The following is a 19,040-nucleotide window of genomic DNA, read 5'->3' as shown; positions in this document are numbered from 1 at the left end:
GTGACTGTGCAGGGCTATTGGCAACAGAGCAGTGGAGTGAATGGTGGCACAACAAACAACAGTGAGCAGCGGGACGAACAAGCAAGGTGCCTTCTTGCCCCCCCCCCCCCCCGGAGGTGAACTCATGTGAAAGGACCTCTGAGTCTCCATTGACCAAGGACAACACCCGTGAGTGGGGTGTGGTGGAGGGAAAAGTGAGGGGCACGTTAAATAAACATTTGTTTGACTATATTTTAGTGACTTTGCTCCAGAATGCTAGATTTGTGACTGGGAATGGAAACTGATATACATTTGTTTCCTAGTAGGCCAAGATTTTTAAAATGCATTATTTGCCAAGGTTATTATCTCACATCTTTGCTATCTTGAGAGGCCATTATGTTGGGGAGTTTCTGCACTAAATATTTTTATTATTATAATTAATTTTTATATAAGAATGGCCATACTGAGTCAGACCAATGGCCCATCTAGCCCAGTATCCTGTCTTCCGACAGTGGTCAAGGCCAGGTGCTTCAGAGGGAATGAACAGAACTGGTAATCATCAAGTGATCCAACCCTTTTGCCCATTCCCAACTTCTGTCAAACTGGCTAGGGACAGTCAGAGCATGGTGTTGCATCTCTCCCCGTCCTGGCTAATAGCCATTGATGGACCTATTCTCCAGGAATTTATCTAGTTCTTTTTTTAAACCTGTTATAGTTTAGGTCTTCGCAGCATCCCCTGGCAAAGAGTTCCACAGGTTGACTTTATGTTGTGTGAAGAAGTACTTCTTTTTGTTTTTTTTAAAACCTGCTGCCTATTAATTTCATTGGGTGACTGCTACTTCTTGTGTTATGTGAAGGATTAAATAACATTTCCTTTATTCACTTTCTTCACTCTAGTCAAGATTTTTATAGACCTCTATCATATACCCCCTTAGTCGTCTCTTTTCTAAGATGAAAATTCCCAGTCATTTTAATCTCGCCTCCTGTTTCATACCCCTAATCATTTTAGTTGCCCATCTCTGTACCTTTTCCAATTCCAGTATATCTTTTTGGGGATGGAGTGACCAGATCTGCACACAGTATTCAAGGTGTGCACGTACCATGGATTTATATAAGGCAATATGATATTTTCTGTCTTATTATCTATCCCTTTCTTAATGATTCCCAACGTTCTGTTTGCTTTGTTGACTGCTGCTGCACATTGAGTGGATATTTTCAGAGAACCATTCACAATGACTCCAACATCTTTCTTGAGTGTTAACAGCTAATTTAGACCCCATCATTTTGTATGTATAGTTGAGATTATGTTTTCCAACATGCATTACTTTGCATTTATCAACATCGAATTTCATCTGCCATTTTGTTGCTTAGTCACCCAGTTTTGTGAGATCCCTTTGTAACTCTTCGCAGTCTCCTTTGGACTTAACTATCTTGAATAGTTTTGTATCATCTGCAAATTTTGCCACCTCACTGTTTACCCATTTTTTCCAGGTCATTTATGAATATGTTGAATAGTAATGGTCCCAGTACCGACCCTTCAGGGATACCACTATTTATCTCTCTCCATTCTGAAAAATGATAATTTATTCCTACTCTTTGTTTCCCATCTTTTAACCAGTTACTGATCCATGAGAGGACTTCCCTCTTATCCCATGATGGCTTACTTTTCAGAAGTCAATTTAAATTAAATACCTTTTTTTAAAATTTATATTTTTTTAGAAATCTAGAACTGTTATGTGTTGGTGTATTTTACATTATCCTTATGTTAAATTTGCATCATCCTAACAAAGCATTTAATTTATTCATATCTCTTTTATATGTTGCAGGTCAAAGTGAAAATGAAAAGACAAACAATACAATTTTTCCACTCAAAGGCCTCTAAAACTAACTAAGGTGAAGAACACATCAAGAACCAAGAATATATCAACACGTCATCTGAAAGTTCAAGTGGCTTATCTACATCTGACCAGCCTGAAGCACAAATACAGCTACCAACTGAAGAAACAGTGTCTCCAAAATCTAAAGGCAGTTCCCGATGTTTGGCGGTCAAAGTGTTCCTATTTATTGAAGTTACAAAAGATAGCTACTGGTGCACCTCTTGCAAAAAAAATTTACAAAGAAGGAAAGCTTTCCAATGCTATAATTGGTAAAAATGGAGGAGCTTGGTTTGTCAGACCACTCAGCAAAGCCAATGCTGACGAACTACATGAAAAGGCAGCAAAACACCAGGCGTCTGGACTGCATCAACATGCAGAAAGCCTTATAAGCCCACTTTCCAAGCCCATTTTAGAAGTACTTAATGAGGCTGTTAGGAATGCTGGAGACACAACACAGTTCATACGAACAGACATGGCCGTGGCATCATACTTTCTATTTAAGCAAGAGATACCACACCCTACAAACTGGAGGCCAATGTTAAGTGCATTGTCACTTGTTCATCCTGTAGCTGAACACTGGTTCCGAACAAGACAAGCAAATGCTCACTATCTTTCTGCAAGAAACTTAACTGACTGGCTAGAAGCATGCGGTGCAACAGTGAAATACTCAACAGTTGAAAAAGTGAAAATGTTATACCAATAAAATAAAAACCAGCACGATCTTATTAAAGGGAATAAGGCAAAATGCCACATTTTATTGCGAATATGGAAAGAATCATGGTAAGCAGTTAGTTATAGCTATAACATTCCATTCAATTTCATATTTATTCACACATTCATTCATACACACACACACACACACACAGAGGTTCTGCAAGGTTGTTATCATAGTTACCAGTCTTAGAGTTGCTTGTGCCAAGCCACTGGCCAGGTGGCCTGGTCATGAGGAGGGAGCAGGGCCCTGTCAGATGCTCATCTGATGCTCCTGGAAGTTGGTTTGCAGAATCAGACCCCAAAGTTCTCAGTTTCTAGAGTCCATTTTTTTAGGAATTTCTTCCTATGCCAGTCTATGGGAATTACTTCATCATGCTGTTGCTGAATCAATCCGCAGATAGCACATTCCTGACGGCTCCGTGCTGCCAGATGTTATCTTGTTCTTCGGTTCTCCCATCTTTGAGGCTGTTGGGTTGATTCCAGTCTGCCCTCCGGGGGTCCTCTGGTTGTTTCCACTTGACACCTTCTTTGGCCGATCAACACTGGATTCTTAGGCTGGCACCTCCCTGATCATTCATTTATTATCCACACCATGCATCTATTCACATACATCCTCTATCTCCATTTTAATCACAATTGTTAACAAAGTGAGATAATACAACAAAAGGGTGGGGAGTCTCTGTGTACTGTTTCTGTTGTTACAAAGTGTCGCTTTGAGAACAGACTCTGTCTTAGAATGTACGAACACAATTAGCAGCTTGCAAGTTTCACACAGAGACGGAGAGAAACAGTAAAAATAAGAGACCAAAAACCAAGAGACATCTTAATTAGTAATACCCTGGAATTTAAACTATGGGGAATCAAACTCATTTGTGATTTTAATACAGAACTTCTTTAATATGATCCAACAAAGAACTCTCTTACCACATTCAAAAAAATTGCATACATGGCTGATGAATGCACTGATGCAAATGGGCATCAAGTATTAAGTCATTGTGTACGTTATTTTGATGTCAGTTGTAGGCCACTAGATGCATTTCTAGATGTTCAAGTTATAGAAGACACATTGGCTGCATCTGTGACAACCCACATCTTAGAGTTAAATGCTTGTCAATTGAACCCCAAACAGATGGCTGCTTGTGCATTTGATGGAGCTGCGAACTTCTCTGGAAGACATGGTAGAGTACAAGCTTTGCTCAGAGAAAAGTGTAACCCTAATCTCTCCTATACACACTGCAGAGGCCATCTACTCCAACTATCACTAATATGAGCTGCAGAATCTTCAAAAGACATTAAAAAAGCTATAAATTTAATGTCTTCATTATATTCTTCTTTCAGCAAGTGTCCAAAAAGACTGTATATCTTGGAAAATGTAGAAGATACACTGGGACTGAAGTTCATATTAATCCAACCTGGGAAAACCCTCTGGCTTTCTCATGGGCGATCCTTGGCTGTTGTCTTTTTAAAATTACTCCAGCTGTTATTACTGGCTTTGGAAAGTATCTACCAACATGGGATGGATCTAAGTAGTGAGGCTGGTGGATTACTTTTGCTACTACATTCAGAGAAGACTATTGCCATTCTCTCTCTCGTAAGTCTACTGTTGAAACCACTTGGGTCATTAAACAATGTCATCCAGGCATCTGCTACAACAGTAGTAGATCTTTGTCAAGCAATAGAAGCTACATTTGGATCAATCAGAGAGCTATCCACCAAAAAAGTACTGGAAGAAACAAAGACTTCAGTCCAGAAGTTGACTAATTAAGGCATTTGTATTGAATCCTTAAGTGAAGAGGACAAGAAGTGTTTGTTAAGCTATCTGAAAAAGTACACAGACTTGATTCTTAAAAATCTACAACAGCGACGTCTAGATTCTACTCAACCTCTACGTAGCTTTTACAGATGCCTGTCCTATAAAACATTGACAGTTGAGTGGAGTGAGGCACTACCAGCAATGGGGCTGCCATGTGATCAGGACACATTAGAGAATTTGAACACAGAGTGGAATATCATACAATGAATGAATGAATGAAGATTTGACTAGTGGCTTGACCCGATCTTTGTGCTATGTTTCCTGGGATGAAAGAAGTAGGAATTCATCTCTTGCTACTCCCAGCCAAAACAGCTAGAGTTCAGTGTTCTTTTTCATCATTTGAATAGAATTTTGTGTTCTGAAAGAAGACTCCTTCTGCCTGATCATGTGAATGAACTAATGAGCATATCAACTGAAGGAATGGAAGTACCGGACACACGAGAAGCCTCTAAAGATGAATGCATTGCATTCAAGAAGTTCATTAACAGAGTTGTACAAAATTATAACAAGAAACCAAGAAGGATGTAGACGTAGTGCATCATAGAAGGCTTGAGTAGCCAACTTTCATTTGTGTGATGATTTTAAAACGGGAGTTAAATCTAATAAAATGGTCATGAAACATTTTTCAGTTTTTACTATGGTGCCATAAAGCCCACCTTCACCCTCACAGTCTCACCCTTATTGTTGCTTAGCAAAGTGCACAAGAAAAGCAAAGAATACTACTAAGACAATCTAGACAATCTTCTGCAAGTGATGTCTTGCTTTAATGTCCCAAGTGGGTGGCACTTGGGACAGCACTAGCTCCATTTCCCCCCAGTTCAGCCTTAGAGCACAGCTGTCTTGGCAGGCCATGGATGGAGATGATATCACTGATGTACTGAACTGGCAAAAAACACAGATTGAGAATCCACAGAGGAAGTGAAACAAAGCAGTGATGTACTCAGCTTCCGTATTCAGACCCAGCTGCAACAAGTTACAATAATCCAGCCTGGACCTGATGAACATGTGGATCGCTGTGGCCCATCTTCACCCAAAAGGAATGGACAAAGTCTCCCGGCAAAATGAAGTTGGAATTAGAGATCCATCTTTTCCCTTCCACCTTGTAAGAAAAAGAACAAGGTGAACATAGGTAATGGATACATTTTTTCTTCAACAAGGAAAACATATATGCTACCCTCATGTATATCTGCTCACCTAGGGCTTCACAAACCTCCTGCATTATATACTCAGATTGTATAAATTTTGTTATCTTAGTTGCTTCCACAGGGCAAGAAATATTTGTTTCCTTCTCCCAGTGCTGATGAAGGTGCTCATAAAGCAAAAATGATCAATTTATGTACATAGCCAGTACTGATTGTATGTATATATAGCGCCTAACACATTCTGATCCATTATTGGGGGGACCACAATGCAAATAATAATAATAGGAAAAAAAGTGTATGTTCTTTGGCCTCCTCTGCTGGTTGAATCTCACTGGAGCATGGCCTGGATGTTAGTTGATGGAATTTAGATAAACATCTAACACTATAAAATAGGAAAGTAAGATAAGCAAAATAGCTATTGTAGGTGCATTAAGATTGTTATGCGAAACTTTACTTTTGTATTTCCTGACTTGTGATTGTTTAAAATTATAACCTTGATATTATGTGAACATAAGGGAGGTTGTTTTTGATAGTTAAATGCTGAGCCCACTAAGTCTAAATAATAAATGTCATTTCCTTTTTTCTTTTTTGTGTTTAAGAATAATGAAAAAATAGGTTCATTATCTCACCTAAATTTAGTGAAATTAAATTAAATTGGGGATAAATCCTTAGTCTATTTACATATTTAAAAAAGAAAACAACTGAAAGTCTTATCTTTCACACAGAGAACTGCAAACAGGTAAAAAAAAAATGCATGAGAATTAAAACTATCCCCACTAAGATTATAATGTAGTGATTTTTACCAATAATAAGACCCACTGGAAAAAGAAATAATTTTATTTAATACCACCTTAGAAATGTCAAAGCTCCATTTTCAGCAAGACACTTAAGCATTCCATCTGCAGTCAGTGCATACAACTCTAATTCAGTATGAATTGTGGGAAATGAGCAGTATGCAGCCTTAACAATGCAAATTACCTGCATTTCCTGATCTCTAAATACACCTATCATAGCTGAGATGTCTCTCTACCATTATCATTATTTATCTAACATGCTTAACAATCTAAGAACTCCCAAATTGCCAATCTCCTTCATATAGAAAAGCAATGGAATGGTTGTGTACATTGGAGAATTAATTTCTACTGCAACAATGAAACAGGATTTTATTTTTAATTTTGTGGTCTGGAATGACTTCAGTGAAAATCATAATCACATATCAAAACAGCAACCAATGTACCATGCACTTCATTTTCAACGAACATGGACTGAGTGAAACTGCTTCTAATTTAGTAGAATGAAAGTCCCAAAGTTTCAATGTATTACAATTTCATTTATACTGAAATTCTGTTTACAGGCCCAGATCTTTTCTCTTTTCCTCAGGAGTTCAAGATTTGGTGGTAGTAGACTTATTTTACCATGACAGGTGTCCACTGTTTTATGGTACCTCAGACTAATTACTCTAATAATAAACAAAAAGCATAGTCTGTTAAATTAACCAAATATTAAAAAAATCAGCTGCTGACTGCAACTCTGATGGTTCATGAATGCAGCATTGTAAAGTATCTTTTTTTAACCTGCAATGCGTTTGTCACCCGGAAATAATGCTGCACCAGAGAAATAACGTAAGGTGTGCACCTCTCTCTGTGTACCTTTGTGTCATAGCAACTGCTATCAATGTAGGTAAAGAATGAACTGGAGCTGAATTAATGAGACCAGAGATTAATTTCTGGCAGCATACTTAACCTACAGAAACAGTCATTATCTCCTGCATGAGTGCAAGAAACACGCACAACAGGTGAGTGAAATATGGAGCTGCTGATCAGTAGAAGAACAACAAAAGAGGAGTATACTTCTGACTCATTCATGGTCAGTATTTAAACTTTTTCTCATGCCAAGTAGAGCTTTTTAGCTTGGAAAGCCTATCAGAATTCCTATGCAGTATATGAAATACCATTAACAAATTGTGGCAAATTGCCGGCACTACTTTGATTTGTCTTGCTCTTTCTCTTCTTGAGGAGGGTTCAGGGCACCATTTCTCACCCCTTTGAACTGGGGTATTAACTCCCTCTTCTAGGACACTAGTGGGGCAAGTGGAGCAGGAGGGATCCAGGCTCTACTCCAGGTCCCAGCTCAGGAGCCCTAGGGATAGCGGTAAACTGCTTGAACCTGTTCCTTCCCCTAGGCTACTTCCTTCTCCTGCCCTTCAGCCTGTGGGGCTTCCTGCCCTCCCTCTGCACAAACCAGGTGTCACTTTACCTAGGGTCTTGGTTTTCTTAGCTCACCACAGCACTTCTCCAAACTCTCCTCTGCTTCCCTCCAAACTGCTCTCTGCTCCAACACCAATCCACTCTGCTTCAACTCCTTCCCTTGTCTGATTGAAGCAGAGGGGGTTTATCAGGTGACTGGCTTCAGGTGCTTTAATTAATCTATAGCAAACTTTCTTCCCTCTACAGGGAATAAGGCTCCCTTCTAACACTCTCATGCTGCCCTCTGGCCATGCTGTATCACAAAATATTACGTACAACTGATTAATAAAGTAATACTGGCTATTGGTTTTCTTTTAAATCTGTTCTTTTTAAACACCTGTACAAAATCAAGAACATTCATAGATTTTGGAATTTTCTTGCTGACTATATATATTTTTCTGAATAGTTCAAAGATGGCATTAGCAAGTGGACATTGGATTAGAAAAGAGGTAATTGGAGACTCTCCAAGCCCTAGGTATGTCATAAGTAATAACGTACTATTGTCTACCAGTCTCCTTCAAATAGTGTGTTTTCTGTTTTACTTTTATACAGTAAAAGTGTGAGTCGAATTTAGTTCATGTTGTTGCACCTAATTTGGCCTATGAATAAGAAAATCAGCTGTTATTCAAACAGTGTTTCACATTGTCTATCTGCCCTTACAGCTTTACATTAATTAAAAATCACATATCTTTCAGATGAAATATAAAACTGAGATTCTGATCACTTGTGATTACATAAGATCCCATGATAAATTTTTGGCGTGGTTGGCAAACTTCTTGGCTCGAGGGCCACATTGGGGAATAGAAATTGTATGGCGGGTCATGAATGCTCACAAAATTGGGGTTAAGGTATGGGAGGGGTGAAAGCTCTGGTTTGGGGTGTGGGCTCTGAGGTGGGGCTGGGGATAAGGAGTTTGGGCTGTAGGAGTGTGCTCTGGGCTGGGACTGAAGGGTTCGGAGGGAAGGATGGGGATCAGGGCTGGGACGGGATGCGGGAAAGGGTGCAGGTTCTGGCTTGGGGTGCAGGCTCTGGGGTGGGGCTGGGGATGAGAGGTTTGGGGTGCAGGAGGGTGCTCCGGGCTGGGACAGGGGGTTGGGGCATGAGGAAAGGCTCAGGGGCGCATGCTCTGAGCGGCGCTTACCTCAAGCGGCTCCTGGAAGCAGTGGCATGTTCCTTCTCTGGCTCCTACGCGGAGGCGCAGCCAGGGGTGGCTCTGCACGCTGCCCCATCCACAAGCATTGCCCCTGTAGCTCCCATTGGTGCACTGGAGGGGCCCATTGGCACGCGTAGGAGCCGGATCGGGGCCATGCCATGGCTTCTGGGAGCTGAATGGTGTGGCCCCTGACGCTGCGCCCCAGCTAGAGTGCCAGAGTGGGGCAATGCTATGGCCCCTGACCTGCGCCCTGGCTGGAGGGGGGCCAAGCCACATGGTACGGCCCCCAAACTAGCGCCCCAGCCAGAGCGGGGCCGAGCCACGTGGTACGGCCCTGACCCAGTGCCCCGGCCAGAGTGCCAGAGTGGGGCCGAGCCGTGTAGTCCGGCTCCTGACCCCGCTCCACAGCGGGAGCTCATGGGCTGCCTTAAAACAGCTTGCAGGTTGAATCCGGTCTGCAGGCAGTAGTTTGCCCACCCCTGCGCTAGTCGCTATTATAAAAGCAGCTTGTAAAGTGCTTTGGGATCTTGCCAGATAAGGGTTGTATACACAAGGTAATTCTGATGATGATTATGATTATTATTTCACTTCACTCATTATGACAGAGTACCTTAGTTATCCATCACTCACTGAAGAAAACTCTCAATTTTATTTTTTAGCTATTATAGATATCAGAGTACTTTATTTACCTCCTAAAATTTAAAAAAGTTCATGGTGTTAATCAGATGTGCTTAATATATTTGAAAATTTGCGTATATTTTAGTAGTTTAAATATCCATATGCACCTTAGGATCTGTGTGTGCAAATGTGTTTACAGGAGTAGGCCTATGGTTTTAAAGTGGCAAGTGCTATTCCAGCAGAAACTGGGGAGGGAACCACTCCCTACCAACCATTAATTTGTTTGAAAAAATATTAATGGGATATATCAAGTCTAGATCAAAGTAGGAGATGAGTAGGGGTGTTGTAAAAAGGAGCTTCTTTAATGAGGGGCAGGGAAAGAGTTTATGGATAGAATATATAAAATTAATTCTTTTCTTGACGCTAATGGTCCATCACGTCATTTATTGATTTAATAAACCTAACCACACAGGCACTTGGTGATATTTTTTTTTTTAATTTACTGAAATTCTGTAAATATTTTTGTTTGGTCATTAATTTTCTAACCTTTGTACTTGGATACTTAATCACAGCTGAAGCTGTGCTGGAACATTCTTTATATTTGAACAATTCATCTCTGGAAAACAACTATGTCCCAGGGCTTGGTAACTAGAAGGACACACTGGTGATAATAATCTAAAGGATTTTTTTATTTCCCCTTCTCATCTGCTACAGTGGCCCGTGCTGCTTCATGTGTTTGAAGTGCCAATATTCCAGTCACACAGCAGAATGTGCTTTCTTCTATTTTTGACAATCAGGTTCTCTGTTTACAGTGCTCTCTCCTGGATTGCTTAGAACCAGAGAAACTTTGCTTGTATTAGTTTCAGTTATTCCTTGACATTAGACAGCCCATGGAATAAAACAGTCCTAAGAGCAAGCTATATCTAGGTGTGACTAAATAAGACTGAAAAAATTACAAAGAGCTTCTCATGTTACTAGCAAAGCCCTGTGGAGATATTTCTGGAAGTGCTAAGCCAACCACTAGTATTATCTGCAATGGGGGAGAAAAGAAAGAGGTAGATTGAACACCAATGCTCCCCTAAAGTGGAGATGGAGAGGGGGATGGAAGATACGCTGCTTCTGTGTGAGAAGGGCTTTTGTCTTCCCTTGAGAGCTACCAAATTAGGAAATCTCTAGGTGTCTAAAGAATCATTTCTGACAAGAAATGAAAGAATCATAGGAGTACCAGAAGACCTTGGGGATGTGGGCTTCAAACTATTAAAAGAATCACACAGTATTTGTTTCTAAACATCTAGCTCAGTGGTGGGCAACCTGCCAACCAGCCCAGAGGCTGCATGCGGCCCATCAGGGTAATCTGATTATGGGCCATGAGACATTTTACTAACGTTGACTGCCTGCAGGCACAGCCCCCCACAGCTCCCAGGAGCCGCGGTTCTCTGTTCCTGGCCACTGGGAGCACGGGGGGTGGGGGGGGTGGGGGGGGTGGTGCCTTCAGACGGTCAACATCAGCAAAATTTCTCACAGCCTGAAATCAAATTACCCTGATAGGCCACATGTGGCCCGCAGGCTGCCCACCACTGATCTAGCACAAACTTTTTGCCCTAAACTTCAAAGGCATCTGCAGTTTACTCCACCTATCCATCCTATTATTTTGTTGTGAGGTTGACCCCTGCCCTCACTCTGCCAATGAGGACAGCCTCAGTAGTTTGCATCTCCCAGAATCAATTTCAGGCTCTCTCCCTTACTGTTACTTGTGTGTAGGAAAAGCCTCCACCTTCAGGTTCCTCCTTAAAACTCACCTCTGCTGCTATGCATACAGAAAACTAGCACTGGATAATGGGTAGGCAGGTGGCAAGCTGTGATTCCTGCTACTGATGCTCTGTGAATTGTGCCCTGTGCTTATCTGAACTGACATCCTAATATTTGATAGCCCATCCTCTTCCTCTTCCCTTCCCTGACATGTGTGTAATTTAGGCAATAAACACTTTGGGACACTGATCCTTGTACAGTGTCTAGCACAATCAAGCCCTGACATGGCTGAGGTTTCTTGTTGTTACCACAATATAAATGGCAAATAGTCATAATGAACAGCCTTGAGAGAAGAAAAAAATATTGCACAGTCATGTCAACGACTCAGGTTATTCACCATTGTTCTGTTTCATTTTTAGGCATGGACATGCATTGACAATGGCAGGCAACATAGCATTTGTATTTGGAGGCTGTTCCATTTGTAATACCTTTGTAAGTGTAGCTGGGTATCCTTGCCATAATTTATTGAACTGTTAACACTGAGCAATTTGCTGTAGAACTGTATTCAATGACAACATTTTTATTTTAAATCTAGTTTTACTGTTTGTTGTTCTGAGTTCAGAAATGTTTACTTAAGAATCGTTGCAGAAGCATTCCATCTATTGTGTGCTGTGAAGTATTTCAGTACTACACCCACTGCTCCCTGGTAACAATCTGTGTATTATTCTTGTACCAGTCACTGTTTAATTAAAAAGGTTTTCCCTACTTTGGTGGCATTATTAATGTCCTGAAAATAAATATATCAACTTCAATTTCTCTCTCTGTCTCTCTCCCCCAGGATGATCAGCAAACATATTTCAATGACTTCTACATGTTGACAAGTGAGATATTATTCATCTTTTATGGCAGGCAAAATACTCATAGGTTTATTCCTCTTTTTTGGCTTTGCACGTATTTCACTGCGATAGGATGATTTGTTATACATATAACGTGTTATCATAGAAATAGTGAAGGGTTACTGAAAAAAGCAGTGAGACCAAGACTAAAATTGCTAAACAATAGTTTATAAATTATTTCAGGTTTTCTTCCTGTTCTGTTAGGTTTGAATAGATGTACTGAAACAAAAGCTGCATAATCATAATTCTCCACGGATTTGAATGTACTTAATATGATCAGCCAACGTCTCCTCACTTAGAGTGTTACCAAGATATCTTGTTTAGATATATTTTACAATCTATTTGCTGATCTGCTGTGATTAATTATTTCTTTGTATTTCTGGAGCAGTGATATTAGTATAATATGCTGCTGCCAAATTACTAGCGCACAGAATGCCCAAATTCATGAGTGAAGTTTCTCAGCTTGAGACACATACTTCTTGTAGCCAGACATATTGCAAAGGTAATGAGTTTGTCTTGGAAGGACAAAGAGGAAGGGCAAGGGACTAGTAGGTCAAAGTTTTCTTCTTACAGCTGATTGACACTCCGTGGCTCACAATGGGAACCAGTTTCACAGGAAGCAGTACAATCTTTTTCTCAAACAAAAATAAAAAGATTGCAGGAAGAATAAGGAAAGTCTATGAAGTTATTTTTAAAAGTGTACTAGTTCTAAATGCGCATTATGAGAGAATCTTATTGAGAATTTGAAGCATAACACTCCTTTTCAAACTTACTTTCCAGTGTGTTTATCTAATTATGTTTTATAGAATTATACTGATTTTAGTAATCCAACATATCCTTATTTATCAACAGTTACTCTTACTGATTTTACTTGGGAGAGGATACCTCATGATGGACATATTCCTTGTGCCAGAGAAGGTCATACACTTTGGTAAGCAAAGAATTCAGAACGTTTCCTGCCATAGTTTGATAAATCTTTAGGTCATTCTCTCACACTTCCTCATTGTTGTTTGGACAACGTTTTGTTCATTTAAGTAGTGAACCCTTGTAGTATTACTCCACATGCTAATAAGCAACTTTTGAAAAATTAAATCACGTAAGGAAAAATCAAATCTTTCCATTTCAGGAAAATTACTAAAAAGCCTGAATTCTGGTGGTAACTTAAAAATTGGAGATCACATTCAACAATTATTAGAATAAAAAACTAAATGGGTTGTTATAGCATCTGTCTTTTTCTGTAGACAAAGCTCCCAGAATTCAAAACTGGATATAGCATCAAGCAATGCAAAAAGTCATGGAGAATTAAATAAGGATGCACCATTAAAGAAATGAAAATAAATAATAAAAGCTAGTAGTGGCAACAGAAGAATTTACTCATAAGTAAATATATCGGTAACATTCTGGATTGTTCAAGTGCCTAAAAGTTGTGGATTGCAACTATTGCAGACCAGCTTATTTAGATGAAAGTTTGCTTAATTCTGCATTCCACAGCTGCAGGATGTGGAAGATTTCCCACGCTTGATTAGCAGTTGTTGTGGCAAATTTCAGCTTGATTGGACTGTAGTTTTTCTTCAGAGGTTCATCAAAAAATTCCTTGATATTCAAAAGTTTATGGTTGTGCCCAAGATTCACCCATAGAAATGTGTGTTTCACATTCTTATTTGATAACTATCAAATTAGAAAGTAAGTATGCCTCCTTCCTGCCAGAGCCTTTCTTCACTGCATGTAGCTATACACCGCAACGTGGACAATCCATCTTTTCACTATGGCATGTGGCTACACGCTGCCACAAGTATCATAGCCTATGTCAAGGTTCCTCCCCCACTCTGAACTCTAGGGTACAGATGTGGGGACCTGCATGAAAAACCTCCTAAGCTTATCTTTACCAGCTTAGGTCAAAACTTCCCCAAGGTACAAAATATTCCACCCTTTGTCCTTGGATTGGCCGCTACCACCACCAAACTAATACTGGTTACTGGGGAAGAGCTGTTTGGATGCGTCCTTCCCCCCAAAATACTTCCCAAAACCTTGCACCCCACTTCCTGGACAAGGTTTGGTAAAAAGCCTAACCAATTTGCCTAGGTGACTACAGACCCAGACCCCTGGATCTTAAGAACAATGAACAATCCTCCCAACACTTGCACCCCCCCTTTCCTGGGAAAGGTTGGATAAAAAGCCTCACCAATTTGCATAGGTGACCACAGACCCAAACCCTTGGATCTGAGAACAATGAAAAAGCATTCAGTGTTTTACAAGAAGACTTTTAATAAAAAATAGAAGTAAATAGAAATAAAGAAATCCCCCCTGTAAAATCAGGATGGTAGATATCTTACAGGGTAATTAGATTCAAAAACATAGAGAACCCCTCTAGGCAAAACCTTAAGTTACAAAAAAGATACACAGACAGAAATAGTTATTCTATTCAGCACAATTCTTTTCTCAGCCATTTAAAGAAATCATAATCTAACACATACCTAGCTAGATTACTTACTAAAAGTTCTAAGACTCCATTCCTGTTCTGTCCCTGGCCAAGACGACTACAGACAGACACAGACCCTTTGTTTCTCTCCCTCCTCCCAGCTTTTGAAAGTATCTTGTCTCCTCATTGGTCATTTTGGTCAGGTGCCAGCGAGGTTACCTTTAGCTTCTTAACCCTTTACAGGTGAGAGGAGCTTTCCCCTGGCCAGGAGGGATTTCAAAGGGGTTTACCCTTCCCTTTATATTTATGACAGCCTAAATAGTATGTAAGAGTGGCCTGATTTTCAGAGGTGCTGAGCAAGTGCAGCTCCCATTGACATCACTTGTGTTTCCAAGAAAAAATGGTTTTTAAGTGATCTGCACTTCCCTTGACTTTAAGAGAAGCTGTAGGTGCTCAAGATAAGGCCTTTGTTTTTAGCCTAGTTTTAGGCACCAAGTTTAAAAATTTTGGACACAGTATCTCTGTAAAATAAGGGACGGATATCCAGAACACTGTTTTTATTGGTTTCAGAGTAGCAGCTGTGTTAGTCTGTATTCATAAAAAGAAAAGGAGTACTTGTGGCACCTTAGAGATTAACCAATTTATTTGAGCATAAGCTTTTGTGAGCTACAGCTCACTTCATCGGATGCATTCAGTGGAAAATACAGTGAGGAAATTTATATACACACAGAACATGAAAAAATGGGTGTTTATCATGCACACTGTAAGGAGAGTGATCACTTAAGATGAGCTATTACCAGCAGGAGTGTGGGGGGGGGAGGGGGGGAGAGAAAACCCTTTGTAGTGGTAATCAAGGTGGGCCATTTCCAGCAGTTAACAAGAACGTCTGAGGAAGTGTGGGGGGGAGGGAATAAACAAGGGGAAATAATTTTACTTTGTGTAATGACTCAACCACTTCCAGTCTCTATTCAAGGCTAAGTTAATTGTATCCAATTTGCAAATTAATTCCAATTCAGCAGTCTCTCGTTGGAGTCTGTTTCTGAAGTCTTTTTATTGAAGAATTGCCACTTTTAGGTCAGAAATCGAGTGACCAGAGAGATTGAAGTGTTCTCCGACTGGTTTATGAATGTTATAATTCTTGACATCTCATTTGTGTCCATTTATTCTTTTACGTAGAGACTGTCCAGTTTGACCAATGTACATGGCAGAGGGACATTGCTGGCACATGATGGCATATATCACATTGGTAGATGTGCAGGTGAACGAGCCTCTAATAGTGTGGCTGATGTGATTAGGCCCAATGATGGTGTCCCCTGAATAGATATATGGACACAGTTGGCAACGGGCTTTGTTGCAAGATAGGTTCCTGGGTTAGTGGTTCTGTTGTGTGGTGTGTGGTTGCTGGTGAGTATTTGCTTCAGGTTGGGGGACTGTCTGTAGGCAAGGACTGGCCTGTCTCCCAAGATTTGTGAGAGCAATGGGTCGTCCTTCAGGATAGGTTGTAGATCCTTGATGATGCGTTGGAGAGGTTTTAGTTGGGGGCTGAAGGTGACGGCTAGTGGCGTTCTGTTATTTTCTTTGTTGGGCCTGTCCTGTAGTAGGTGACTTCTGGGTACTCTTCTGGCTCTGTCAATCTGTTTCTTCACTTCAACAGGTGGGTATTGTAGTTGTAAGAATGCTTGATGGAGATCTTGTAGGCGCTTGTCTCTGTCTCAGGGGTTGGCGCAAATGCGGTTGTATCATAGAGCTTGGCTGTAGACAATGGATCATGTGGTGTGGTCTGGGTGAAAGCTGGAGGCATGTAGGTAGGAATAGCGGTCAGTAGGTTTCCAGTATAGGGTGATGTTTATGTGACCATCGCTTATTAGCACCGTAGTGTCCAGATGGAGTAGATTAGTATTATCCTCCTTTTTACAGATAAGAGTCATTGTGCCTCACTCTTGTTAAGTGTTTTGATAAATCTGTGACTGAGTCAGGAATAGGCTTTAGGAGACTTGCCTCTGAGCACCTTCTTTTGAACCACATTCCCTCCTTTATTTTTTCAGTCTAGGTGTATTTATTTATTTGTCATTACAATATACTTGCAATTTGGGAGTTTGTAGTAAACAAGTACAATTTGCCTTTTCAGAAATGTTTTATTTTGTTGGTTAGAACTCACTTAATGTGACACAAACAGTACTACAAACAGACAGAATTCCTGAGAGACAAACGATTGTATAGCAAGGAGTCCTTAGTGATAAGAGACAAGTGGGAGTCTGGCTGTGAAGAAAATAACTGACTTCACTTTATTTTAAAATGGTCTCTACTTGAGGCTTACATTTATAATCTCTAACTTCCATAACATGGCCCCAGGTGGGCCATAACAGTGGACTCTTTAAGTTTGCCTGCTCCTGCAAGGTAAATAGACACTGATGTCCAAGATACAAAAGACTTGTGATTTGGCTTACGTTAATTAAGCCTGCTGTTCTGAAATACTGTAATTATCCAGCTTCTTGGCTCAAGAAATCTAGATTTTCATAATAACATCCATTAATTCATCTTCATGTAAGTGAAATTTGTTAGGGATACTGGAATGTGTTGGATGTTAAATACTGCCTTGTTTTCCAGAAATGATAATGAATCATCATAACAAGGTTGTGTCCATACTTTAAGCCAATAAGTGACATGTATGTCTACAAAAAGGGCTGCTTAGCTGGAACAACATACATAGAACAGTTGGGCATATGCAATAGGTAGAGAAAAGTGCAGCACAAAATCCTTCTTTAGCAAAACCAACACTGCAGAAATAACCACTGACTAAAAAGAAATAATTTGCACTTTATTAGCATCTTTTATCAAAGCATTATATCTCAAAAGCACTTCAAAACATTAGCTATGAAGCACTGGTGTCAATAAGATGATATATGATATTTATTTGCTGCCACTTTCAGTTCTCCATTAATATTAATACAATGTAAAAAAAATAGAGGGAAATTGTGGCTAGAATACAAAAGCTCACATTAGGCAAATTTGAGAAAGAGACCATTTTAAAAGGTACCATTTTAACAGTGATGATGAATTAAATTTCAAATTATTGCATCAATGTGCTTTTGCTTTCCAGGTTTTTAATTTATAGATGAATTTGGTTTAAATACATAGACATGTTTCCATTTTGGGGTAAAAAGGTACTGCCAAGTATTTTCCTCAGTTAAAAAAAATACAATTCATTTTTGTAATGCTTTCTTAGAAACTTGAAAATAAAATGTATTTCCTTATTTGTCATGGCATCAGCAGGAATGTGCAAAGCTCTAGAAATATTTGCTAATGGACAGCTTTTGCAGAATAGCAGGGGGTATATCCACACTTCGTTTTTAGATGTATCATGAAGCCAAAACAACACTGAATATTTTAGTTACTCAGTAATGGAGTGGGGAGAACTTTTTACTATATTCTTGGAATCAGAGGACATCTTTTTCTATAACAGTTTTTAAAGTCTGTGGACCTAAACAACTTGACATTGTACCTTTTAGTAAATCTAAACAAACAGCGTAGATACTATTAGTGGGAAGGTAAAAACTTTATCTGGAATCCAGATAAAATTTTATTGCAGCTGGATACAAAATACAGTTTATATATGTGCATTGCTAACAGGAATGAATCAAGAAATATAATGGGTTTTCTATATAAATCACTTTTAATAATTCAGGACATGTTTTATGAACCAATTGTAAAATCATTATTTTTCATTACAGTGTAGTAAGAGGGAAGATATATTTATTTGGAGGGTGTTCAACCCAAGATGCTAAAGAATGTCTTCCAGGAGTCTACAGCTTTAACCTTAGTGAGTAGAAATATAAGATTACATTTTGTACTATTTATAGTTCACTAAGGTAATGACAAGTCTAAGGGACCATTATTCAAATTAAAGCAATATGCTGCTTTCATTATGAAAACTTGCAATGATTATTTTAATGTATTAATAATTAAGACCGCCCCACATATGACTCCTAAGACCTTTACCCTCCTTCAAAAATGGCATCCTTATCTTTTGTATGGAAAATACTATGCTTTCTGCAGATTGAGAGCTGTAATTATCTTAGAATGAGAGGTTTTAGAAGATGAAACCAAAACAAAATCTGCTTTAGAATCTGCATTTATAGTGCATCTGTTGGGGTTTTTTTTATTGGCAGAAATATTTATTAGACCTAATCCCACACAAAAATTGAGCTAATTCTGTGTAGACCGTTGTTTCATAGTCAGTTAACTAAATAAAGATGGTTGGCAATGGATTAACTCTGTTTATTGCTATGTAGCTGTTACTCTAATTCCAGAGCTTACTTTTCCATGCCCTGTAGAGAAATAAAAGGAATACAGCTCATTTAAGAATGCCTCTTTGAGGTATTAGAGAGACGAGGTGGGTGAGTAAATATCTTTTATTGGACCAACTTCTGTTAG

The 19,040-nt window shown here is 39.5% G+C and overlaps 1 protein-coding gene across 1 annotated transcript; it reads left to right on the top strand.

Annotated features, from left to right (window-relative positions):
* Positions 1-8,178: 8,178 nt before the first annotated feature.
* LOC311520581 (uncharacterized protein) lies at positions 8,179-13,122 on the top strand (the record flags this gene model as incomplete). The annotated part of the gene is made up of 4 exons (XM_084628137.1): positions 8,179-8,246; positions 11,711-11,783; positions 12,130-12,172; positions 13,040-13,122. Exons 1-4 carry the CDS (start codon positions 8,185-8,187, stop codon positions 13,120-13,122), a joined length of 261 nt encoding a protein of 86 aa, XP_084484263.1. The 5' UTR covers positions 8,179-8,184.
* Positions 13,123-19,040: the final 5,918 nt, after the last annotated feature.

Source organism: Lepidochelys olivacea, assembly GCF_965140295.1.
Source record: "Lepidochelys olivacea isolate rLepOli2 genome assembly, chromosome: 5".
NCBI classification, from domain to species: Eukaryota; Metazoa; Chordata; order Testudines; family Cheloniidae; genus Lepidochelys; species Lepidochelys olivacea.
The sequence above is the reverse complement of the archived record's forward strand: the minus strand, read 5'-3'. Positions and strand labels throughout refer to the sequence as shown.